Source organism: Marmota flaviventris, chromosome 9 (genome assembly GCF_047511675.1).
Source record: "Marmota flaviventris isolate mMarFla1 chromosome 9, mMarFla1.hap1, whole genome shotgun sequence".
NCBI lineage: Eukaryota > Metazoa > Chordata > Mammalia > Rodentia > Sciuridae > Marmota > Marmota flaviventris.
The window spans coordinates 93,751,705-93,777,704 of NC_092506.1; the positions used below are offsets into that span (position 1 = coordinate 93,751,705).

The 26,000-nt window shown below is 38.2% G+C and overlaps 1 protein-coding gene across 1 annotated transcript in view; it reads right to left on the minus strand.

Moving 5' to 3' along the window:
* Nucleotides 1–4,255: 4,255 nt before the first annotated feature.
* Nucleotides 4,256–26,000, minus strand: part of Exph5 (exophilin 5) — a 72,718-nt gene continuing 50,973 nt past the window's right edge. The window contains exons 4-7 of the mRNA XM_027930444.2: nucleotides 20,546–20,594; nucleotides 12,872–13,010; nucleotides 7,658–9,615; nucleotides 4,256–7,597 (exon numbers count right to left, since the gene is read on the minus strand). Coding sequence (XP_027786245.2) covers nucleotides 4,256–7,597; nucleotides 7,658–9,615; nucleotides 12,872–13,010; nucleotides 20,546–20,594 — 5,488 coding nt within the window. The remainder of the gene's footprint in view (nucleotides 7,598–7,657; nucleotides 9,616–12,871; nucleotides 13,011–20,545; nucleotides 20,595–26,000) is intronic.

Here is a 26,000-nt window from a genome sequence, read left to right on the forward strand (position 1 = left end):
TTTGGGGGGAGAGAGGTACCAGAGATTAAACTCAGGGGCACTCAACCACTGAGCCACATCCCTAGCCCTATTTTGTATTTTATTTAGAGATAGGGTCTCACTGAGTTGCTTAGTGTCTCACTTGCTGAGGCTAACTTTGAATTTGCCATCCTCCTGACTCAGCCTCTGGAGCTGCTGGGATTACAGACATGTGCCATTGCACCCAGCTTGATCTGATTCTTTATCATAAAAATTTCATTCATTAAGTGAACTTTCTCTCTATCTTTCTGGAATTGGGAATTAAACCCAGGCCCTCAAACCTGCTAAGCAAAACTCTACCATTAAGCTATACCCCTAGCATTCAACAAACATTCGTAGCATTCACTGTCTACTATATTTTAGATACTGTTCTTTGACTTCAAAGCACCTGTAGTTTTGTGGAGAAGAAAGACAAGAGTCACTGTGAGGGGCTGGGGATGTGGCTCAAGCGGTAGGGTGCTCGCCTGACATGCGTGCGGCCTGCGTTCTATCCTCAGCACCACATACAAACAAAGATGTTGTGTCTGCCGAAAACTAAAAAATAAATATTAAAAAATTCTCTCTCTCTCAATTCTTTCTCTCTCTCTCTCTCTTTAAAAAAAAAAAAAAAGTCACTGTGAAAGCAGTAGTCAGAACTTCATGCTGGTTTCCTTTGCCCTCCAAATCCTGTGGGGGCAATGCAAGGGGCCTTTCATGGATGCCTAAAGTGAATTGCATTACAATGAGCTTAGGGAATTTACCACTTAAAGTAAACAGGATGAAGTCTACAACTTGTAGGTGGGGAGATGTTATCTATTAAATTTGCTTGCTTCAAACACTACCCTGAGAAATGACCTGAGTGAAGAGCAGTTAAAGACTTACATACTCCAGCAAACCTAGCAAGAATGTTCAGGAACGTTCAAGGTCCACCACAGATTGCCTCTTCCAATATAAATACAGTGTTTCCTATACACTGCATATGAAGACCAACTAACCTAATATTTGGGGACGCAAGAGAGTTCTGAAAGATGGTATCTATGCCAAAATATGAAGGTCAAATAGGAATCAGCTGCATAAAAGGAGGCAGACAGCATTTCAGATAGGAAAAATGTTGTGTATAAAACTTGAAGAAAATAATATCATCCAACACTTTTCTCATTTCCTTTCATATTCATCTCCATATTTAGTTCCACTCTTAAATACAGACTTGTAGTCAGTGTAACTCTGGAAAGCCTAAGATTCAATATACTTCTATAAATTGCATGGCCCCTGGAATCTCTTAGGAGTGATTTCTGGGACAAATTTTATGATTCAATGTGTTGGCCCATCTAATGTTCTGATTCTGCATCTTATTGATCTTTACAAAGACAAATCTAATTTTGTGGCATGGTTTTAGGTACTGCAATTTCAGCCTAAAATCTATCTCCTCTAAAATCTAAATCCTACTAATGAGTTTTGTGAGCAAAATGTACATTTAGTGTGTATTTTTTTTTCTGTTGAATTAGCTACAGATGATTCTATTGCCTACCACTAAAAACACCAGCTGATCCAATGTATTTTAAATTTTACCAAAGGACAGTAAAAATATTTTGATAAAATGTTACCTGTTTCTAAGATGATGACACAATCTTGTCATTGGTGGAGAAAGGGCTTTGGGTTGCTTTTCCAGAAAAGTTCCGTACTAGATAGGTTGATGGTCTAGATAGATTAGTATAATCCTATTAATTTATTTGCTTAGCAGGAATTAACTTGGCATGTCTTATATTTATCTAGAACGAACTGTTTATCTTACATCAGTGCTACCCCCAATTCCAGTTAGTTCCCTTTTCCTTCATAAATGTGAGAACCCCAGAAAGAAACACCAGACCCTGGGATTACCACGCCTGACCAATCCTATATTTTTGATAATGTTATCTGTAAGGCAATATCACTCAAGTCATCGGAAAGATTGCTTTAAATACTTTTGCCCCACTCCTTTGCATTTTTCCTGGAACTTTCATGCCTAAAAATAATAATTCAAGGATGGAAATAAAAGCCAAGTCTGTGCATTTGTTTGAATCATTTATTTCAACATAACCATTATTTTAAATTTACATCTGTTAACATTTAATACCTAGAGAAGAGGTCTGAGAACAACTTCATAAAAGGATTATTTGACAGTTTTAACAAAAGTGCTATGGCTTGTTTGTTTCAAAAACAGAATTGCCAGTCACACAGAGACACTTATTGTCTCTTGGAAATTGACTTGGAAAATAAAATGTTTACATATTTACACTGTACATTCAAGCAGGATTTTTTAAACAGGCTATTCTGAAGCTTTATTAATAACAATAAACTTACTAATAGGCCTCTTTAACCCTCTGGCATTCAATGAATGGTATTAATTTTACATAAATGTGACTCTTCATGTGATTCCCCTCTTTATCATAACCTAAGTGGACTTTCTTTCATCAGCTCCAGGTCACATATTTACCTTCCATATGAAGTAGGGTTTTTTTTTTTTTTTTTTTTTTAGCCAAACCCTTTCTTATTGCAGTTGGGGTTTACTAACATCTATGTATTTACGATATAAGGGCAAATTATTTAGAGGGATGTCCCTAAAAACTAAAATAATCTCATTAAGTCCTTCTTAAATACATTTAACAGTATAAAGTTTATGATTATAATAGGCTAATATCTAAATAAGTTAATAATTTGCTAGGTACTTATTAGTATTGATTCCCTAGTGGTTTATTCCATCTACATGAGAATTTAATAATGATATATATATATATATATATATATATATATATATATATATATATTTAAAAAACATTATGAGTATAAAATGACTAATATAAATTACCATAGCTATGACCAAAAGTGAACATTAAAAAAGCAGTTTGTATGTTAAAATACATAGAAATTTACTATACTTCTTTATCGAAGTGCTATTTATAAAAGTAGAAAACTGTACACAGTGCTATTTTCATGAATTTTCCATTTTCTCAATTCTTGAGCCAGACCAACAGGCAAACATTACAAACAGTGCAAGGCAGCACTGGCCATCCATCACCTTGAGTTCAGACATTAAACTCCAGTGCAGAGTCTGGGCCTCAAAGCAGTTGTTCATCCTTACCTCACTCACCTAATTGGTGATAGAGCCTCATTCACTGAGAAACAAACTAACTTCATTTCATCTTTTGTAGCAAACATGTAGATTCAAAAGTATGTGTTGAAATGGAATTTTCAAGTTGATCATTTCAAAAATCAAGAATCATAAAGTTAAAATATTTACTCTGAATATCTTAAAAATCACATGGAGAATATAGGTCATGGTATATGAAAATTTAACTTAATTAATAAGATAAATAGAAAAAAGGGGAAAGGTAGACATTACAGTGAATAAAATGTTATTCTCTGATTTTGTGTGTGTGTGCAAGGGATCAGACTCAGAGTCTCCTGTAGGCAAGCATTCTACCCCTGAACTGCTACACTCCAGCCCATTATTTATTCTTTATCATACAAATTTAAATTCAAAAGTTCAGAACAAATGATTTAAAATTCTCCATATCTTTAAGCTCAAAATTGGTGAAAGTTTGAAATTTAAAAGAGTTGACAGATTTAAGGAAGAGCTTTCATGTTAGTTACCTCATCTTCATGTGTTTTGAGTTTCATGGGAACAATGTGAACTTGCCCTGGCATTTTGCTTCTAGACAAGACAATGATTAGGAGGATAATAATAACATAGTTCTTACATTTGTACACTTCACCAACACCTGTCATTATCCTTAGTTTATATGGATGAAACCGTGTAAGTTAGAAAAATGGAAAATAAGATCAAATGGAAGCAAATAACAAATCAAGCATGAAAAAAATGCACTCATGGGGCTGGGGTTGTGGCTCAGTGGCAGAGTGCTTGCCTAGTATGTTCGAGACACTGGGTTCAATTCTCAGCATCGCATATAAACGAATAAAACAAAGATCTATCGACAACTAAAAATTTTTTTTAAAATCCACTCATGATGACTGTCACAATATTGAGTTCCAGGATTATATGTTCTCTGTAGGTCTAACAAATTATTTTCACCACTATCCTTTACCCTGAAATAGGAGCGAAATTTCCAGATGGTCAGCACGGCTGGCAACTAAAGAGTTAGGATCATTTATATTGTGTTCCTATGGGCATAAAAATTTATATTATTTGTATTATAAGCTTTTGGTGAAAAGAAAAATGCAAAAATGCAATGCATAATGCATTTTTTTTTTTGAAAAAGCCTCAGAGTTCTGACTCTTTGTCATTTTCATCCAGGTAGTATTCATCATCTGTGGTAGTGTCTGTGTCACAATCTGAGTCCACTGGGTCCTCCTCATATATATTAAGTGGTTCGTTGGCAAATAAGCCATCTTTTGGCACCTGACTGCTAGGAGAATTTGAACTTAATGACTCTGATGTGTTGGAAGGGTTGATTATGTCATCTTTCAGGAAGCCTGGGTTCTTAAGAAAACTTGGTTTCCATAATCTTCCTTGTGTGAGTGACTTCTTTACATTCTCCAAGAAAGCCAACTGTTGTTCTTTCCCAAAAATCCCATAGTCAATAGGTCTGGATATAGATGATGCAGACTTGGGAACTGTTTTTGTCCTGCTGCTATACAAAGCCCAGCTTTCATTTTCATCACAGGAAGGAAGTTCAGAAAAAGATTTGAATCTTCTGCCATATCCAGCGTTGGTAGAGAATTCATTCTCAAGGCTCAGTTGACTCAGGGCATTGTCAATAGAAGTGCTTTCAGAAAAATGGCGCTCCCTGACTTTGGGAGGTCCACTTACATATAGCTGATCACCTAGCACATTGATGTTCTTTAAGCTCTTTGAACGATAGAGATGTGGCTCAGATTCCCTGTTCGGAGATGAAGCACTCCTTTGTTGCTGCTGACAACTGGCCAGTGAGAGGTTGACTGTAGAATTTTGTGCAGGCTCCAGTGGAAAAGGAGGGCTCAGCCTCTTCTGATGGTCAGAGAAGTCAACTTCTCTGAGGCTGGTGAATGTGAGCTGGGTTGGGGTTCCTGATTCTTTTTCCAAAATCTGAGCTACTGTCACATCTTCAGAATTCTCATGCTTTGGGGATGATTCTGAGACATTTTGAAACTCATTCTGATGTAGTTGTGAAATGTTGTCAGACTTCTGATTACAGGAGTGGCTAGAAGTTTCTCTGCCGGATGTTATCATATCCTGGAGAGGGTTCTCAGATTTCTCCATATTCATCCCATTATTACTCAAGCAGCTATCATCTGTGGAGCCTGTGGAATTTGGAGTAGGCTCAGGGGACAATGGGTCACATTCCAGATTGCCAAGTGATAAATGGCCAAAGCCAGATTTGCTCCCGCTTTGGGGGAAGATAGTAGCTACATGTCTTCTAGGACTTAAGTCCTTAGTGGGGAATTTTCTGTTTGCTTTAGACATGGCTGCCAATCTATGTTTAATTGTAGATTTGTTTTCTGCTTTTTCTGGGTTATCCAAGTTGGTTTTACTTTCATTACTCCCTCCAAGAAGTAAAGTTTGATCCCAAGCTAATTTCTGCATTTCATCTTTAACCTTCCTGCTTCCTGTTATATTTATATCCTGACTTGCTTGAGATGATTCTCTGGGTCCAGACTCTAAATTCTCTAAATCTTGTTCACCTGAATGAGTCTCTTCAACTACTTGCAGTTTCTGGAATGCCGGAATTAAAGCAAAGACTCGGTTTTCTGAATCAGAAAGCATTCTATCAGTTCTTTTATGGCAATCTGTTTCAATTTTCCCTCTGATCTCCCTCGGCTGTGATCCACTGGAGCAATCATCTACAAATATCACTGTGTGATCTTTTTGAGGACACTCTCCACTTGCAGTAGCTAGAAAGTCTATACAACTACCTGCACACTCCCTGGAACTTCTGGTTTGAGAATTTTCAACATTATCTTCTAAATGGGCTGGGAGACCATTTCCTGCATTAACGGAAGTTTCAGAGTTTTTGTCGGTACCATTTCTTTCCTGAAGCATTACTGATGTATGCAGGGTTCCACTTTGACATTTCCCCCCTTTCTCTTTTCTGCTTTGTAAATCACCTAACGGTGTTTTAGCTAAGTAGTCTGGGGAAATATTTCTAGTCTTAGATTCTCCTTTATGAAGACAAACATCTGTCCCAACAGAAGCCATTTCTGAGAGCCCATTGTTTGGTAATTTGAAAACAGCCATGTTTTCAGTGGTCTGAGAAAGATAACTTTGAGCAGAGTTGACTGGTACCGTTAGATCTTCAGATGAAAGTGTTTCTGATTGGTCTGGTGTAGAATAAGTTGGTTCATCTCTTTCTAAATCATTAGGAAATGTTTCAGTTTCCACTTGAGGTGATTCTGTAAGTGGACTGGCATTTTGTGTATACCGTTGAAGGAGATCACAGAATTTTTTGCTGGGTTTCCTTGGTAAAGTATAATATATTGAAACCACCTCAAGACATTTTACATTTTCTTCATCACCAGAAACAGAAAACGTGCTAGTTGTCTTAAATTTATGCAATGTTTTCCTGCATTCTTTTCCTGACCATTCTGCACAAAAAGGTAATGGATCTTCATTTGAAAGGGAAAATACACTTGTCCTGGAGGCAATAGTTTCACCGTCCTTTTCCGTGCATTCTGGAGAGAATCCCTTTAGATGGTGTCTTTTGGTTAAAGAACAATCTCTAACAGATGAGTCATTTTCCAGAGAGTTAACCATTCTCTCCCAAGGGCTTGGTGTTACAGCATAAGTATCTGTGTCTGAAACTGATGGCTTTTTTCTTCCATCTTTTCCAGTTGAGGCACATGGCTCCCCTGAAGGACAGGACATAGCCCTCTTGATGAGGAATGGAAGTGGTCCTTTTCTGACAGAAGCATTTCGAATGCCTTTCATATATGTCTTCCTCTCTGTGTCTTCAGGTGCTACGGGGACTGAGTCTGAAACAACTTTGGAACATTCACTTATCAACTCAGGAGAACTGGGACTGAATTTGCTTGATTGATATTTCCCAACTGGATCTTCCACATTGTTTTTTATTTGGAATGGAAGTGGTCCATTCCTAATGGAAGCAGCTATTATCTTACTTTCAGGCTGTCTGCTGTTTATGAGAAAACTGGCTGATTTTCTTGGCAAGGTACAATAAATTGTGTTAAGCTCATTGCTTTGGTTCTCCTCAATGAGGCTACTGCCTTCACTGATGGGTATTGACCTATTTTCTATTTTGCTTAACTTTTCAATACAGGATATGCGACGTCTTATTTTTCCTTTTCCCCTTCCATTTCTGAATGGAGAGCATGAATGGCATTTGACAACATCAACCACTTCATCACTTATAGGCATGTGACTATCTGTACTCTTCTGATTTCCTGAGGGGCTTACAGCAAACTGATCATTTTGTTTCTTGCTAGCATTGTCTTTTCCTTCCCTTTCTCTCAGAAGTAGATCTTTGTCTGAAGTACTTTTCCTGGAGAACACTGTAGTAGAAGGAATCATAAGTGCATCAGGGAAAGAATTATTTGATGGTGAGGAATCTGGTGGTGCACCTGATGACAGACCTGAAGAACTGTTTAAGCTATTGTTCCCGGCAGCCAGCTTGCTATAGTTAGTAGAGTGAGTTGTGGGACATTGTTCTCCCGCAGTATCTGAAATAACAGCTTCCTCTGGAGACTGTGTGTTTTGAGTATCAATAGGTTCAGAGTGCCAGTGGTAATTTTTAATAATGCTTGAAATATCTTCACTACCTTCTGTTAATTCCTGATGACACTCTTGATTTTGGCCGAGGAAAGATGGTGGTGTTATGCTTTCCTGGGTGAAAGAAAGGGAAGTTGTTGAACCAAGTTTTTTGTACCCAGGAAAACTCTTCTCTTTTTTAAGTTCATTGGCCTTCTCTCTGTGTGATTCATACATTTGGGAAGTATCGTTCCTGGAAAAGACTCTGGGTGACCTTTTGAAATTTATTTTGGAAGGTTCATTAAAATTCAACCTATTGCTCTTGGCTGAGTCCTGGGAGAGAGAATTCTGAGAATCCATTAAAGGGCTAGAGATCACTGTCTGTGAAACAGGTTGGGGTATTTCACCTGTTATGTTCACCTGGTCCATCTTGTTTAGTTGTTTGTCTTCTTCTAAAATAGATTCAGTCAAGTTCTTCTCATTATTCATTTCTGTGACCGAGATATTGAGCTGGCTTTCAGTCAGTGACAGAGAATCAGTTGAATTGCTATCTGTCACAATATCTTCCATATGGTTTCTTATTGGAAGGGTATCTGGATTATTTGGAATAGTTTTCTGCAAAGTCACTGTAGACTGCTGAAAGTTGGGACTCTGAGAATTCCCTTGTTCATCAGGAATCTGGGAGAAGGAATTTTTGAATGAGGACACTAGAGTCTGAGCAATTCCAAATGAGTAAGGTTCTTTGTTTATAAGTACTTCTCTAGGAGAACTGTCCTGATGACATTCCAACCCACTAGATTTGATGTGATAACCTGAACCAGTCCTGGAGTAAACATTAGGTGTGCCAAAATGAGTAGATTGGCTCTCATTACCAGGTGATATCTCCATGCTCTCTGGTGGGGAAGTTTGAAAATCAGGTTGCCACAGATGTGGCTCTTCTTGGCCTCTGAAAAGATTTGTTCCATAATGAGAAGAAAATGGTTCCCAGTGTCGAGAAAGGATACTATGACCATGAATAGCTGATGCACTATTTGCTTCAATGGAAATCATTTCAAAGTCTCTGTCAGAAGAAGTGAATGGTTTCCTACTTGGATGAAAGTCAGAATAGGGAAAATATTCTTTCTGTTGGTTCCAAAAAGAACTTTGTCCAAATCTCTGTTCTCTGCTTTGTCTAAAGGTATTGCTAAAGAAAGACCTAGCAAATAGGTTGTCTTGATAGTAAAATGGCATATTCTCTGAGTTCTCAAATGCATCAGGACTCATTGCATTATCCATGGGGGCATTTAAACTAGCACTCTGGAAAACATTCCGTGAATGGTAAAATTCATATCTCCTATTCTCCTGAAAACACCTTGGGTACATGTACTGGTCAGCAAGGTCCATTTCCATGGGTGATGGTGCTCTCAGAAATTCTTCCTGGTTCTGCCTATCTCCAGAAGAATCTGATCTATTCCATATGATGGATGACAAAGGAGTTCTCTTTGGGGTCCGCTGGTGGCTTGGTGGTACAAACCTACTCTTGTTCTGAGTTGTGGCTGGAAAATGTACGCTTCTTGCTGTGAAATGCCTTGTGGCTGGTGAGGCTGTTCGTTGCCGGCTGTCAAAACATAGAGATGTACTACCAAGAGTATTCTTTTGTGCATAATCTTCTTTTAAGATTCTGGGCTCCCTTGACCTGTACATATCACAAATTGTCCTTGTCCTGGGAGAAAAGGTTTTAAAACCTTCTCTAGGAGTTCCTGGTCGCAGGATGTCATAAATTGACATATTGGAAGTTTCATTGTAGCGATGTTTGTGTGTTCCTGTAATATTGCCACGTCTGTTCCCACTGGAGTAAGAACGACTGAAGGGTGTTCTTGATCCGTGGTTTAGGGACATATTGGTATTCACTGAACTTGCAGACTGCTCCTGAGCCAGTGTGCTATCCAAATCATCTAAAACTAAAGGAGAATATGAGTCAATTTTTTGTTTATTATTTTATAGTTTAATAATAATTTGAGTTGTGGAATGCCCCTCTTCAAGAAACATAATCATTTATAATTTTATTTTTACCATGCTATCATAATTATGATGACGTTAATTTTGATTATGTTTTTAAGATAGACTGTTTTTACAAAACTGTAATAGAGGAAATCAAACTTTTCAACGTAAATGAGTTAAGAATAAATGCTATATTTTTCCTAACAATAAATTTTATTCATGGTTTCTTTTAGTGCATTTGAAGTTTACTGAGTTTTTGTAAGACATGGGCTAGTAACAAAAGAGAATTAATAATGTAGGTTGCAGTATTGGTTCTATCATTGAATAAATAGACAACCTGAGTATTATTAAACCATGTCTATTTCTTTCATGTCTCCAAGTGGCTATAATATTTCAACTATGTTTGCCTCATAAGATTGTAATAACATGTGATTTCTTGGTTGTATTGTTCAGAAAACAGCATCGCTGCCAAAAGATTAGCATTACCACCTAATTTATAAATGTATTAATTGGATACATTTAAACCATATATATAATTTAAAATTCTATGCAATATTATGAAGTGATATACAAATATTATATTTTTGCTGGAAAAACTGAAATCCATTAGCACTACTATACTATAGCACTTTCTCTGGGTCAGGCACAGTTTTAAGCACTTGATATATTAGCTCATTAAATCCTCACATAACCTTACAAGCTTATACTATTACTATTCTTATTTTATACTGAGGAAACTGAGGCAGAAAGAGATTAAGTAGGTCACCAAGGTCACATAGTGCAGGGATTTGACTCCAGGGAGCCTGTCTCTTGAGTCTATGTACATAATCACCTTGCAACACATCCTCTGGGCTATAAAAGCTTCCTTTTCACTTTTTGCTCTATATAACTTATAAACGCCATTTCAGTAGGAGATGAGCTATCATTCTACCAGGATGTAAAACTGCTGTTGTCAAATAATGATTCTGCTTCTCTCAGTAGCAAGGTCATAAAGAGGGTGGTTCCCAGGTCAAGGCTCAGTTACCTCCTTATCACGCTGAAGACCTAGGTCAAGCCACGACCCGGACTCAGGCTTATAGGACCACAGTTTCTGTGATCTCATGCAAATCATGCTATATTTTCAGTGATATGATTGGTATTTCTTTGAATTGTGCTTATTTAATCATATTTGACATATTTTCCTCAATAAAACCCATTAGAATTTGAATAGAACCATAATCTTTAAGGTTATGTCATACCTATATGTTCACCACCTTCATCTTACAATAAATACAAATAGGTTATGTATTTATTGAAAAAACTCATTAATAGAAATAAAATCTGACACAAGAAATAAGTAACAGTATTATTTAAACTGCTGAGGGAGTTTGGGGCATATAAAAATCTTTCCTTCTGAATTACATAAAAAGTTGTGTTTTATTTAATATTTTTATCATTTATAATTTTTAACTGTAAAATGACAGGAAAAGTGAAGCATATCAGTGTCTGAGCACATATAATTGGAATACACATGTGACATGCCAGTTATATTAGGGCAGGTGCTAACAGGATTTTTGATGTCTGTTTTGGATTTTCCCCTCCCCTATTTTATTTGTGAATTAGTGCTATTAAGTTTGCATAGCACAAACAACTAGTCTCAAGCATTAAGGATCTCTAAGGAATTCTTTTTTTTTTCAACCAATTTAAACTGGCATTTATAGAACATTCCACAGAGTAAAGCAAACACATGTTCAAATGTACACATAACAAATGCACAAATGCCAAAATAGGCTACATTCTGAACTATAAAATAAGATCTTTTTAAAAATACTTTATTTTTTAGTTATAGTTTGACACAATACCTTTATTTTATTTATTCATTTCTATGTGGTGCTGAGGATGGAACCCAGGGCCTTGCACATGCTAGATGAGCTCTCCACCACTAAGCCATAACCCCAGCCCCTCTAAGGAATTCTTTAAAGAATCATCTGTCAGTATTTTAAAGAAAAACTATTTACTTATTCTTAGTTCCTGAAAAAAATGTATTCCCTTTACCCACAACAAAATAATCAAACAATATCAAAGTGTAAGATGGTGAATGAAACTATATAAGAAAAAAAATCTGTTTTTTAAAACAAATTACAATAAAATCTCTTTGATTTTCATTCTCCCTTTCAAGTTGTTTTATGTTGGCTTCCCCCCCCCCCCATCAAAGATTTGCTAACTAGAAAAGCAGAATATACTTAGACTAGAAAATCAGATATGTTTAGCAAAAGAGGAAAAAGTCACCAGGCATCCTATCTAGAGGTAACCACTTTTAATTTCCCCCATAATAGGAATTTAAATTATTCAGTAATTGAGAACCCAAATTAACAATGCTGTCTTGTTTCTGACTTCAGTACTCTTGAAGTCAGAAAAATTCTTGTTCTTCTTGTCTTTATTTTCAGAAAGGCCAGGAAATCCTCTGCACAACATCCCCCCAGCCCCCCACCTCACCCCCCCCCACCTCCAGCCCTGATTCTGTGAACAGCTTTCCTTTGAGCAAAACCTTCATTTTGGAGCAGAGATTTTCCTCTGGGTCTCTGCCAGGGACCACCTTACTGAAGGGCATCCCCAGGTTGCCTATCCTGCTGCATGCCTCTCACTGACTACCACACCTGTTCCATACCACAGGGTTGGGATGATGTCCCTACCTTTGCAGACTGAACTTAGCTCTTCCAGGTATGCTGGTGAATGACTTGGAGAGTTAACTTTTTGAACGGTCAGCTTTATTTTGACATGGGATAACCTATTTATAAAGGTGAACAATGACTATAGCATAATAAGATACATGCACTTGTGGAACTTGTGGAATCTGTTTCAGTTTTTATCATCTGCTATAGAAGGTTACTTGTTTAATGACAATTAGATTTTATCACAGTGCATTTATGTCCTAATCAGGAACAATAAAAGTCTATTTAGAACAGTAAACTTTATAGATGTATTTCCTTTTTATCTGAGGTTAAATATTAAACATTATTACTCTTCCATATATTTATCAGCTCCTGAGTCTAGAGTATTTTCTTAGATTACATTTAACCATTAAGTTCTTCAATATTTATGTTAATAGCATGTATCAGTATCTATTTCAGTTAAGGTAAACAAGAGGACTTCAAAAACATAGAGTTTGATATGTTTTAAGCACTTTAACTCAAACTAATTATTTGCTTCCCTTTAGCATAAGGAGTTCCAACTTACCTTGGAAAAACTCATTGTCCAGAACTGAAGCATCCCATGGAGGAGGCATTCCACTCCCCACCCTCATGATTGCTGGTGTGGGGACAAACGCGCTGTCAACTGGTTGATTTTCCAGAGGTGAACTATATATTTTTGCCTGCTAATTTTAAAGTAAAACAAAAAACAAACATAATATTATTTCTGAACCTTCTGCAGCCAAACTGCTCATGTGTTCCTACAAAAATGTCACAGCTTTAAAGTCCTGGTCCCAGCACTGCCAATCAATTTTCCTAACATTTATTTCTCAACTTACAATGTTTTTTTTGTTTCTGTCTTTTGCAACTGATCATAAATTTCTTCATATCTGTATTAATTATTTTAATTAATTACAGTATTAATGTTCAGGCAAGATATTGAGCTTTGCTTCTAAGACTTCCTATAGGCTTACATAGAATTACACAAATGTTATGGAGTAAGGGTGGTTCCTGGAAATCAGGAAAGAAATTAATCTCTCTCAAGTCAGGAGTGTTGTCTCCAGGGTTCCAGTGGCTGCAATTTTGGATTTTCTAACACTGTGCATATATTATATCAAGAGCACATTAGTTAAAGCAAGTAGTATATTTCAAGATGTGTGAACTTGATGAATTTAAGGAAAAACAGTATTTCTATCCAGAGGTCATCTAGAATGTAGAAATCCTACTCCCACCCCAGAACAATATGGAAATATTTACTAGTTCTAAAACAAAAGCACCAAGAAACATGATATTATTATTATTATTAACTATTGCTAGTTTTAAAGGATTTTTAGGATTTAATTAATACAGATATGAGTTAAAGTTGTTGTCTTTTTTCCCCTTAACTAGCAGATGTTTACCTTGATTTCATCAAATCTAATCACTGATTTGCTTTTAAGCTTTATTTGTTTTCATAACCTTGGAGGAATTATCCACACCCACATTTTTACTGTATTGTGCCCAAACTCCATTTGCATTTCCTCTGTCGTTAAACTGGCTCCATTGCTCATGTCTCCACTTCAACTTACCCTGCACTGATCCCTGAACAAGGTTGGCAGCCCTCTTTTCTTTCTCATCTCTTCATTTTCAGCTCAGTCTGCTACCTACTCTGCCTCTTGAATCCCTCTCCTTCCCAAGGGTCCCCTTTCCATTTTATGTTCACCATTACACTTCATCTCATCTTTACTGCCTAACACCAAATGTCTAAGCTTTCCAAAGTTTTTAATGTCTTCATCACAGATCTAAGGTCCTCGTAACCCCTACATTCCTCACATTCTAATAAATTCACTCTTGCCTGGTGTTATTATTATTTTTTTTTTCCTTCAAGGTCTAGGCCAACTATTTCTTATAGATAGCTGCCCAAGTTTTATTGACATGCAGCTTTCAGCTCCATGGACAAGCCACAACTGACTACTCACAAAGGAGATTTCTTTAGTAAGGAAGAAATTCTCTCATAACTTATTAGTCACTGGATATAGTTTAACACACTAATATAAAATTAAGAAATAGATTTTAGAATCAAAACATAATTACAGTGAGATATTGATTGGAGATAATAAAACTTTAATCATTTGAGAAATCAGATCTAAGTTAATTTTTTTCACCCTAAAGTATATTGAGGTGATCTATTTTGTTCCCTGCAACAAAATGTTTCTGCAACTCTTTATTTGTAATAATAACAATTAGTCATGGATCTTATAATCCATTCTTTCCAAATCTGCAGTTTAAGTAGTTGGTGGAGAATAGATAATATCTGATAACAGATTACCAAGCTTCATTGCCTCTCAACCATTTAACATTTGAATGAACTTCAGATTTCCCCTCTGTAGACCACAGCACATTCCTTGTGGCCTCCTGGACACCTCACGTCCTTCAATAGCGAAAATTTACAGCGAAATGGAATGTGCATGTGAGGGTTCAGGTGAAGAGATGAATCTTCCTAGGCCGGGAAGGATCACTCCCATCTACAGACCCTGACACACCTGCTTGATTATGTTTCTGTCTGGATCCTCTTCAAAACTAGCCCTACTCATCTGCATGTTCAGGATGCTTCTGACACATAGAAATGTAAATTAGGCTGTTAAGAGAAAATATCAAGGTTTTATTTACATTCAACTTTAAGTCTACAAGGGTTTTGTGGTGTGTGCGTGCGTGTGTGTGTGTGTGTGTGTGTGTGTGTGTATGAAAACTTAAAAAGAAAAAGTAACTGCTTGTCAATGGCTGGTATCTGACATAAAGAAGATTGAACTGCTTTATAGATCTGAACTTTAATTTGAGCAATGTATAAGATATTATTAATAGTGTTCTGAGCAGCAGCATATTGTAGACAATATGTTAAGGGCTTTGTAGGGGTAACTTTATTGCATTATTTTAATAACCCTATGAAGTTGGTACTTCTATTGTCCCTCTTTCCAAAGGTTTCAAGAGTCTGGTCTGAGAAGATGTATTCCAGGGTGTCAGATTCCTGAGCCCTTGCTGACTCCTCCCTGCTCCTGGAAAAGTTCTGCAGCTCTGGGTTTATCAGCACACTGTATCCTAGTGGGAGGCATCTGTAGCCTAACACAGGTCTTAGCACAGCTGGGAAGCATCCTAGTTCTTGGGGGCCCAGAGCAGAGACAATCCCTCCAGGTCCCTGAACAGACACTGATCGTCAGTGTCAGCCTTAGCCTCAACCTCAGACTCTTCTTCAAAATAAAGCTCAATGCTGTGGAGTTGTCATAAAAAAAGGAAGCCTATTTCCCATTCCTGTCCTGGAGGATGAAGTCTGACTAACTCTTTGCAGCAAAAATGTGTCTGAAACCTTTCCCAACTTTTTTTAAAAAAATTTTAATTTTAAGATAGGGTCTTTTTCTTTTAATATTTTATTTTTTAGTTGTGGTTGGACATAATGCCTTTATTTTATTTATTTATTTATTTTTATGTGGTGCTGAGGATTGAATCCAAGGCCTCGCATGTGCTAGGCAAGTGCTCTACCGCTGAGCCATAACCCCAGCCCAATGTATATTAAACCTTTTTAACTTTTGATGTAAACCTTTCCTCCTCTTTCTCTCCAGATGTACTGAGCTGCAAGCTTACTGCCCGCAGTTCCCCCAAATGCCATGCTTTTCTAGATCTCTGTGCCTTTGCTCCTGATTTTTGTTCTTTCTGCACTTCTGGAAAATTGCAACTCATCTTTCAGAGTCCAGGTCCTACATCACCATCTCTCTGAATCCCTGTCCAACTCTCCTTGGGCAGAATTAATCCCCACAGTATTTTTTATGCACTTCTGATATTATGCCCATAATTCCATGTTCAAAGTTGTTGTCATTCTTTCCACTTTTACTTCACTAGTCTCTCTCCTTCCTACTACAAATTTCAGTCCCTTTTCTGACCTAGGAAACCAAAGATTCAAAAACAAGAAAGATAAGAAACAGGACCTTGGAAATGAATCAAAGTGACCAAGAAAACATATTTTCCTCCATATCCTGAGTACCAAGCATGGCACCTACCGCACAAGTGATGGATTAGTACCAAATCCAAGCTACTCTACTTACAATAATACTCGTCTTTTCTAGACTCCTCCAATGCATTTTTAAAAATTCATTTGCCACAAATGTTTCCCACATTTGAACAGAATTACTCATTTATTCAATTTTTAATACTGTGCTTTTTATGTCCTCTCTCTCTGGACTCTTAGAACAAGTGTGTGAATTAGGTGGGCATTATCATTCCCATTTTTCAGATGAGAAAACAATTTCAAGCAAGTGCTTTACTTATCATGTAAATTATACATGGTAGTATTGGCTATTCTCATTCATCTGATCTGATCTCTAATCCTGTTCTTTCTACTATGTTGGTTCTTATTGTTATTTTACTAATGACATTGTCTTTGGTTAGTCATCTTTCTGAAAAGAGGAATCTTGTCTTAAACATTCCCTGCCATCCTCTGCATGAGACATACTTTGCATTGAGCTATGAAATAGTTAAATAAAAGCAGCAAACAGGAATTACCCTCTAACAAATAATTATTTCTATATTGAATTAATAAATTAATTTATGATTTGCCAAAGTAGAAAACTATACATGTAGTTGTTGGTAAAGATTATAACAAAAATTAAGACATTAAACAATTTATAATTTTTAACATTTACTAGCACTCAGGAAAGCATGCTGGAGGTAGGACAGCATAGTGGTTAAACATATCAGCTCCACATAGTTCAAATCCTGGCTCTGTCCATTAAAGCCATATGACTTTGGGCAAGTTACTTAACTTCTTTGTACCTTAGTTTTTTTCTTGGTAAAATGAAAATAACAGCAACAATGAGAATCACAACAATTTCCTTAGAGGGTTGCCAGGTGATTAAATCTACTAATAGTTATTAAAATAGTTAGAATGGTATCTAGCACTTAGTAATTCCTTATTGTTGGCTATTACTATTCTTTTGGGGTTATAGAGAATTTCCTGGAGGAGTCTTGCTGGTATTTGAAACTCAATAAGCTAGAAATATGTCCCCCAGGACTAGAGGCATGGTCTCAAAATGCTGGCTTTCAGGATCTCTGTCACAGTACAGAAAAAGTCTGAGTAATATGAGGCCTTTTACACAGCTGCACTCTACCGATATTGTCTGCAATTCTGACATGATTAGTTAGACAAACAAACTTTCAGTCAGAGAGTAACCTTAGAATATTTGAGATCATCCTAGGGCAGCCAAACCTGCAGAGCAGCTGTTGGAGCTGAAACCTAAGCTCGCTGATTTTATCAAATGCCTCAGTAAAGTCAACAAATTAGCTTTTCAAGGGATTCTTGAATTTATTGTGTCTGTTTTCCCACCTAGGTCATATCCACCAATGTACCTTGTGACTTTGACCCACTTATTCATTTCCTCTTCCAGTTACTGAGTGCTCAGGTTGTGCCAGGCAGGGGGGATGCACAGGTGGGCGTGACGCAGTCCTTGGGTGTGGGAGCTCCCACAGCCCAGTGTGATAAGTGCCACACTGGAGGTGGGTTCCCAGGGGCACAAAGCTAGCAGTATCACCTAAGAGTGAACACAGCCAGAATTGTTCAGAAATGAAGAGTGGCCCAGGCCATATGTTTTGACTCTATTCTTGAAGATAGATTTTAACTTTGGACTCCTGTAAGGAGATAGTTCTCACCTGGAGACCACTTGTTCCACTGGGAAAATTTGGCAATATCTGGAGACACCTTTGATTGTCACATTTGGGTGGAGGAGAGCTTCTGGCATTCAGTAGGTGGAGGCCAGGGATGCTGCTGAACATGTCATGATACACAAGATAGCCCTCCAGCAGAGAATTATTCAGCTCTACATGCCCACAGTGCTAAGTTTGAGAGAAACTCTGGGCTTCATCTCTAAGTTTCTATCTAGCTCTAAAAGTTCTGTTTCTGAGAATTTTTGCTTCTTTCAAGCTTCTGCAAATGTTTTAATAGCAACTTCTTTTCCCTTCTTTTTGGGAGGTCATCCAATAATGTATTACAACCACCCATAAATACTGAAATCCCTTTGTACCATTCCTACCCAGCTGCCAACTAAGTGGTAGGAAGTTCCTCATCTCAAATCTTGGCAAGAATCCCCATGGCATCAGTGGCCAACTTCTAGTTCTCCGCAGACTAAGGGGACAGGACTTTTATGAATAAATAAGGGAAATCTACAAGTCATACAGAACATATAGCACTTGTACTATTTTCTCTCTCCTACTCCTTATAATAGCTGTTAATTGCGAGCCACAACCACTGACCTGAATCACAATTTCTCAACTCTTCCTATTTATTTATTTACTTTTGTTTTGATACTGGGGATTGAACTCAAGCATGCTCTACCTCTGAGCTACATCCCAGCCCTTTTTATTTTTGAGATAGGTCTCACTAAGTTGTGAGGGTCTCATTTAGTTGTCAAGGCTGTCCTTGAACTTGTGATCCTCCTGCCTCAGTTTCCTAAGTCACTGGATCATAGGCATGTATCGCCATGCTGGGCTCCAGCTCTTCCCTTTTAGACTGACATACTCTGAGCTACAAAATAGTTAAATAAAAGCAGCAACCAGGAGATACCCTCTACGAGAGAATTATTTCTATGTTGATATTTATTGATCCTCAGACAGGATTTTTAAATTTTAAGAATGCCAAATTAGTTCTATCAATCAGTAAGTTTTAGGCATTTATGTTTTTTTATGTAGATTCTCCATCTGCTTCAGATCTCATGGCTCTTAAATGTCAGAGGATGGTCAGTTGAGCCCTTCTTTCAGGAAAATTAAGAGCACAGAAGCATTCTGAACCAGGGCTGTCTCTTCTTAGAAAGCAAAACCGAATGCAGAGAACAAGCTACTTGAGTCCACTGCTCAGTTATAGAAGTTTCTGCAGGTAGCTACTAACTGAGGTCAATATGCAGACAGGGCTTTGAGACTGACTCCTATAGGCATCACTGACTCCTGACCATGAAGTTATAGAGACCTGGGTTTTCTAATCCTGACTCCACCTTTTTCCAGTGTGACCTTCAGCAGGATCTTTAATTTCTCTAAGCCTTGGTTTCTTCATCTTTCATATGGGGCCAACAATAGTATGTACTTCAAATATTTTTCTCAATTAAATAAAATGAGAAGGGCTGGGGTTGTAGCTCAGTGGCAGAGCGCTTGCCTAGCACATGTGAAGCACTGGGTTCGATCCTCAGCACCACATAAAAATCAATAAATAAAATAAAGGTAATGTGTCCATCTACAACTAAAAAATATAAAAAGATTAAATGAGCAGTGTTAAGTACCTCTATAATAATAATACATTCTCTGCAAGAGCGTTGCAGTTCCTGGTGCTGGAGTCATGACTGGGACTGAAGCACACGGAGGACTCAAAATAGGGTATTACTCTTATCCAGAAAGAAGCTGCATTACTTTGAAGAGGAAAGGCGATTTGCTTTTGTTTTTAGTGTCAAGAATCTCTTTGTAGGCATACTACTCATCAGAATTCTACTCATGCTTCTTGTAAAAGTGGGCGGAGTCCTAGTTCTAAGGCCATGATAAGTTGAAAAATGCCTCTGCCCTTCTCCTGATGTAGATCCTTTCCAAAAGTCTGCCCTTCTTTCATTTCCAGACCACATAAGTTATACAGAGAGACACAGGCAGAAAAACACATACATAGAATTTTGGTATACTTTTTTTTGTCTTCAGAAAAAGCAGAAACAGAAAACTTAGAGCTTCAGTCTCATAAGCATGTGATCATAGCGGTACATTTAAATTTAAGCCTTTGGTGTAGAGAGGGTCATACTGGTCCCATCTCTTCATGTGAACCTGCTCCAGCCAAGGGCACCTCACATCTCTCTGAATGTAAATGATGATCACACTCAGAAAGTCCAGACCACACCAGTTTACAAAGCTGCCTGTAGCTGCCTCTTGCCCCTTCCCCTGTCCAGCTCATTAGGGCTATGCAGGAGTGACACATAGTAAAATATCAGAGATCTGCCAATGGTGGGATAGAAACACCATGGCCCACTTCTTCCAGGCAGAGCCTTATATTTGAGCCTTCCAGTTCCAGAGCCAACTGGAAATCAACCACAATTGGGGAATTTGAACTCTGGAGGAGAAATCTAAGCTTCTGAAGTAAAGTCGAAGCTGAGCCAAGGAAAATCAAACTTAAGTAGGCTTCCAACCTGGGATTACTGGGTTTCTTAGTGTAACCTATAGTTCTCCTGTCACTTACCACAGTCGTTCCCCTTGCAGGCTCAGGAGGTCCTACATGGCCATCACACCTGTGGAAGGGATTTAAAATAATTTCTTAGAAGAGCCACCAAGAGGAGATTAACAACATATTTACCATTATATGTTGAAATCTCAAGTTTTTAAAAAATCTTTTAGTTGTAATTGGACACAATACCTTTATTTTATTTATATTTATGTACAGGTAAGGATCGAACCCAGGGCCTCGCATGTACTAGGCGAGCGCTCTGCTGCTGAGCCACAACCCCAGCCCTCAAGCTGTTTTTTTTTTGGTGTGTGTGTGCTCTGTAGACAGACATTTCTTGATTAATGCGTTATTGAACAAAATTTCAGAAATCTTTTCCTATGATTGCTTAGTCAATGTTTTACAACGTTGCCACTTAGGTGATCAAGAAAACAGCATAAAAACATAATAACAAAACAGTTGCATCTGTTGAGTGTTTATTTACACCTGTTGAATGTTTACTGTGTGACAGGCTCTGTTCTCATGCTCCATCCACATAGTAACTTCTTCATATACTTCACTTCCATGAGGTGGATATAATGGCTGTTCCCATTTGACAGATGAGAAGATGGAAACACAGGAAGTTAGACAACACTGCTCAAGGAACACTGTCAGTGGTTGGGCTAGGAGTTAGGCTCAGGTTGTCTGAATCCAGAGCCCTCTTTAACAGTGTGGCACATTGACTCTTCCTGCAAACACTTTGTTTCTGTGCATTTTTCTTCCAAAAAGAAATTAATTCAGGACCAGACTTAATCCATAAGAGAATTGTTGAAAAAGAAAACTCTAAGCTGGGTGTGGTGGCCACACCTGTGATCCCAGCTGCTTGAGAGGCTGAGGCAGGAGGATTGCAAATTTGAGGCAGCCTGTGCAACTTAGCAAAACCATGTTTCAAAACAAAAAATAAAAAGGGCTGGGGTTGTGCCAGGTGCGGTGGCGCACGCCTGTGATCCTAGTGGCTTGGGAGGTGGAGGCAGGAGGATCATGAGTTCAAAGCCAGACTCAGCAATTTAATGAGGTGCTAAGCAACTCAATGAGACCCTGTCTCTGATAAAATACAAAATAGAGCTGGGGATGTGGCTCAGTGGTCAAGTGCCCCCGAGTTCATTCCCTGGTACCCCCCCCAAAAAAAAAAGGCTGGGGTTGCTGGGGTTGTAACTAAATGGTAAAGTGCCCCTGGGTTGTGTACACACACACACACACACACACACACACTATAAATATTGCTTTAGGATTATTTATTTTTAAAGATGCCTGACATTATATAATCATTTTGGAGGAACAAATATACTTTTACTATTTGTGTTGCTCCTTTCGAATTTAGTGAGAAGGTAAAAAATTTATAAGATCTTTTACATTTATAATCTTATTCCAAAGTACAGTCAGCCTGAATTCTTATTCAATATTTAATAGACCGTTGTGACTCAGAGCTCCTTATGAAATCAGGCCATCTCTTCCACCAAAAAACAACAACAACAACAACAAAAAATAGCAAGGAGAGTACTAAGTTAAACAAACTGGGACTCTTAAGTTGGAATAGTCCAAAGTGGCCAGGCACAGCTGTCTTTCATTTGGACTCCTTGCTGCTTTGTGGTTCATGAAAGTTGAGCAAGAAACCTGGGAGGCCAAATCATTTGATATCTTAAAAATATCCACATGTCATGTATTTTATAGTTTAACTCAAAATTTAAACAGAAATTGAAATCAATATTATGGGTATTTTTCATATTACTCTGAATTTTTCTCTCTACTAGTAATATCTGGAGGTTAAATCCAGGTTGAGTATTCCTTTTCCAAAATGCTTGGGACCTGAAGTGTTTTGGATTTCAGGGTTTGGATTGTGTGTGTACACATGCGTATGTGTCCTATATTTAACTAATGAGATATGTTGGGACACAAATCTAAACATGAAATTTATTTATGTTTCGTGTACTATAAACACATACACACACACACACACACACAGCCAGAAGGTAGTTTTACACAGTATTTCTAGTGCATCTGAAGTTTGACTGCAACCCATCACGTGAGGTGAGGTGTGGAATTTTCTACTTGTGGTGTCATGTCAGTACTCCAAAAGTTTTATATTTTGGAACACTTTGGATTTTGAATTTTTGAATTAGGGATGGTTTCATTTTTTATCTTTCCTCTCTGTAAATATCGAGGCCACATTCCTCTTACATGCTATATACTATTTTGAGCTCTTTAGTAAAAACAAATATGACTGAGATAGGGACCTGTTCTCTAAGAGTTTTCAACAACAGCACAGACTAAAAAGTCAAAATACCAAAAGGCAAGGCTTGATAAGGACAATAAAGAGATTTAAATAAAATACACTGAAAATGCAGAGGGGCCCATAAGCATTTCCTGGGGATAAACAGGGAAAATGATAGGGAGAAGCTGGTGGGGGAACAGGCACAGAGGCGAAAGAACTGCAAGAGCAAAGGCTTGGAGGTGCTGCAAGGGAGGTTGGGGACCAGCAAGTAACTCGGTTTGCCTAGAGCCAACAGTATCTGCTGATGGTGCAGATTCTTCCCAGATACCTGCCAGGCTGCAGCCCTCACAGTGCATCCCCACAGCCCAACTCTTACCAGCTCTCCAGGGCCCTTATCTGACTTGGAGCAAGGGCAGCAGGGGCAGGTTGCTGAGAATGGCAGGTGAATGGAAGAAGCAGTTAACAGACCAGAGGATGTCTGGCTTATAATTAGACAGAGTATCACCAAATGCAAGTGTGTGCAGCCAGTGTAAAGATGCACCCTCACCTGAGAGTGTGCACAGCTATGTGTGCCAATATGGACTTTGGTAGGAGGGGGTAGGACTCTGCTGACATGGGGCTCCAGAGTCTCTGCACCCACTCCAGACCCTCCACAAGCAAACTCATGTTTCTGATAAGAAAAAACTTCCACTTGTAGAGTGAATAGAAGCAATAGCAATGCCATATAGTCTATGTTGGCATGAGCCTGCCAGACTTTGCCATGTCAAAGGATACAAAATTACCTCATCTCCTATGTTGTATTGATGCCACGTCTTAGAAACTCCTTACAAATACCCCCACTTCTCCATCCCCAATCATTCTGCCTGATAGTTACCTTTCACATTTTCTCTTCTGGACTTTCCATAATCCTTCACACCACCATTGGAAAGATCTGTCTAAAATGCAAATTAGATCTTTTCAATCCCCTGCCTAAAATTCTAAATTTTAAAAGGCCTTACACAAGACCTTTCTTTTATGTGCTGAACCCTCCAGACAACCCTTCATCTGTAGAACTTCATCTCCCCATATTCCACTTATCATAGGTATCTGAACCCCAGGCTTGTCAAATTAATTCCACCTCTATAATTCTCTCTTCTTTTCAGACCTTTGCAAATACCAAAAATTCTCATTCAATAAAATAGAGTAGTATTTGCAAGGTGTGATGGCACATGTCGTAATGCCAGCTGCTTGGGAGGCTGAGGTAGAAGGAATGCAAGTTTGAGGCCAGCCTTGGCAACTTAGTGAGACCCAGCCTCAAAATAAAAAATAAAAGGGGTTGAGGATATGAACTCAGCATCCCTGAGTTCAATCCCTAGTACTGAGAGAGAGAGAGAGAGAGAGAGAGAGAGAGAGAGAGAGAGAGAGAGAGAGAGAGCGCCATGGGTGATTTTCCTTCAAGTGTTGTAGAGCACACTTTAACCACTGAGAAGCTCCACTGGGATGGCCACAGGCACTCCACATTCTCCTTCTAGTTCTCCCTCTCCTTCCTATCTAATTAATCAACAAATCCTGTGGATTCACACTCATAAATCATCCTCTTTTCAGCATCTCCCTGCTCTTACTGTAGTTAAGACTTTGGTCATCTCTTGCCTTTATTATTTCAACAACCCCTTAGCTCTCTTTCTGTCTCCAGGTTTGTACCAATCAAATCTATTCTGTATACTTTAGCCAGAGCGATCAGTACATATTAACTCATGCCAGTCCCTGCAGACTTCCATTTATTTGCTCTCATGAAAGTTGAGGCCCCAAGCAACTTAGTGAGATCCTGCCCCCTCCCACAAGAGGGGGCGCTGGGGATATGGCTCAGTGGTTAAATGCCCCTGGGTTCAATCCCAGTACCAAAATAATAATAATAATAATAATCATCATCATCATCATCATCATCCCAGTACCAAAATAATAATAATTATTATTAGTATAATAATAATAATAATTATTATTATTATTATTAAAGCAATCAATGGAAAAAATACACATACATTCACTCATGCATGTGGAGTATGTGCAGGGGAGAGAAAGAGGAATATACCAAAATGTTAGTATTAGTCCAGATCAGTGGATGCGAATGATTTTATCTTTACACATATATAATAAGGACAAAATAGTATTATTTTAAAAGGGATTAATGGCTGCCCACTGATACAGGATCACGTCTAAGCTTCTTAGTATTGCATATATAAGGTCCCTGTGTTCTGGCCTCTGCCAGACTCTTCTATTCCTCCCACCTCTCACTGAATCTTGGTGACCTGGTTGAATTCCTGTTTTCTCTACTTTCTGCAACTTGGTTGGTGTTATTTCTTTTACTTGGTATAGCCTGTGGATCTTAGTTGCCTAGTAAACATTGACCCCCCTCTTCCAGAAAGCCTTCTGGGTCCTTGAGTCTGAGTTAAGCACTTCTCCTATAATGTTTCCAGGCAAGAATATCATACATCATCACAGCTCTCACCACATTACACCACAGTCATCAGAGGACTTGGGTGTTGCTCAGGCTATAGCCAGGCCACCTGCTATTCCTGTGTGAATTCTAAAAGGCATCCCTTCCTTAGGACCCCTTAGTGTCATTTGCTGGAAATTGCCACAATAAATATGATGATCATGATGCACTTCTCAGAGTACTGTGGTATACCCCCTGCCCAGCCATATACAGTAATCGGATGTTCCTTACTAGATTCTAAAGTCTATAGGCATGGACTTTGGTTTTTTTTTTTCACTATTTTATCTTCAGTATTAAACATAGTGTCTGATCTTGGGTAGGACTTTGATAAAAGCTTGATAAATATATATGAAAGGGAACCTGTGGCCTTGTTATACCCATGCCAGGAACTTTGTCAGCCCTTATCACAGTGATAACCAAACTGCAGTGGTTCCCAGCCCTGAATGGGAATCATTATATCCTGGAGAATTAAAAACTAAAAAATAAATCTCCCTGTGCCCCAATTCAGACCTCTGATTTAGAATCTCAAGATAGGGGTCTGATTATCTGTCTTATTTTATTTATTTATTTTTATTTAAAAATTGGGGGAGGGGATTGAACACAAGGGCATTCTAACACTGAGCTACATCCTCAGTATTTTGTTTTGTTTTGTTTGCAATGCTGGAGATTGAACCCAGGATATCAAACATACTAGTTAAGTGCTCTACCATTGAGCTATATCCCCTTCCCCAGTCACTTTTATTTTATAT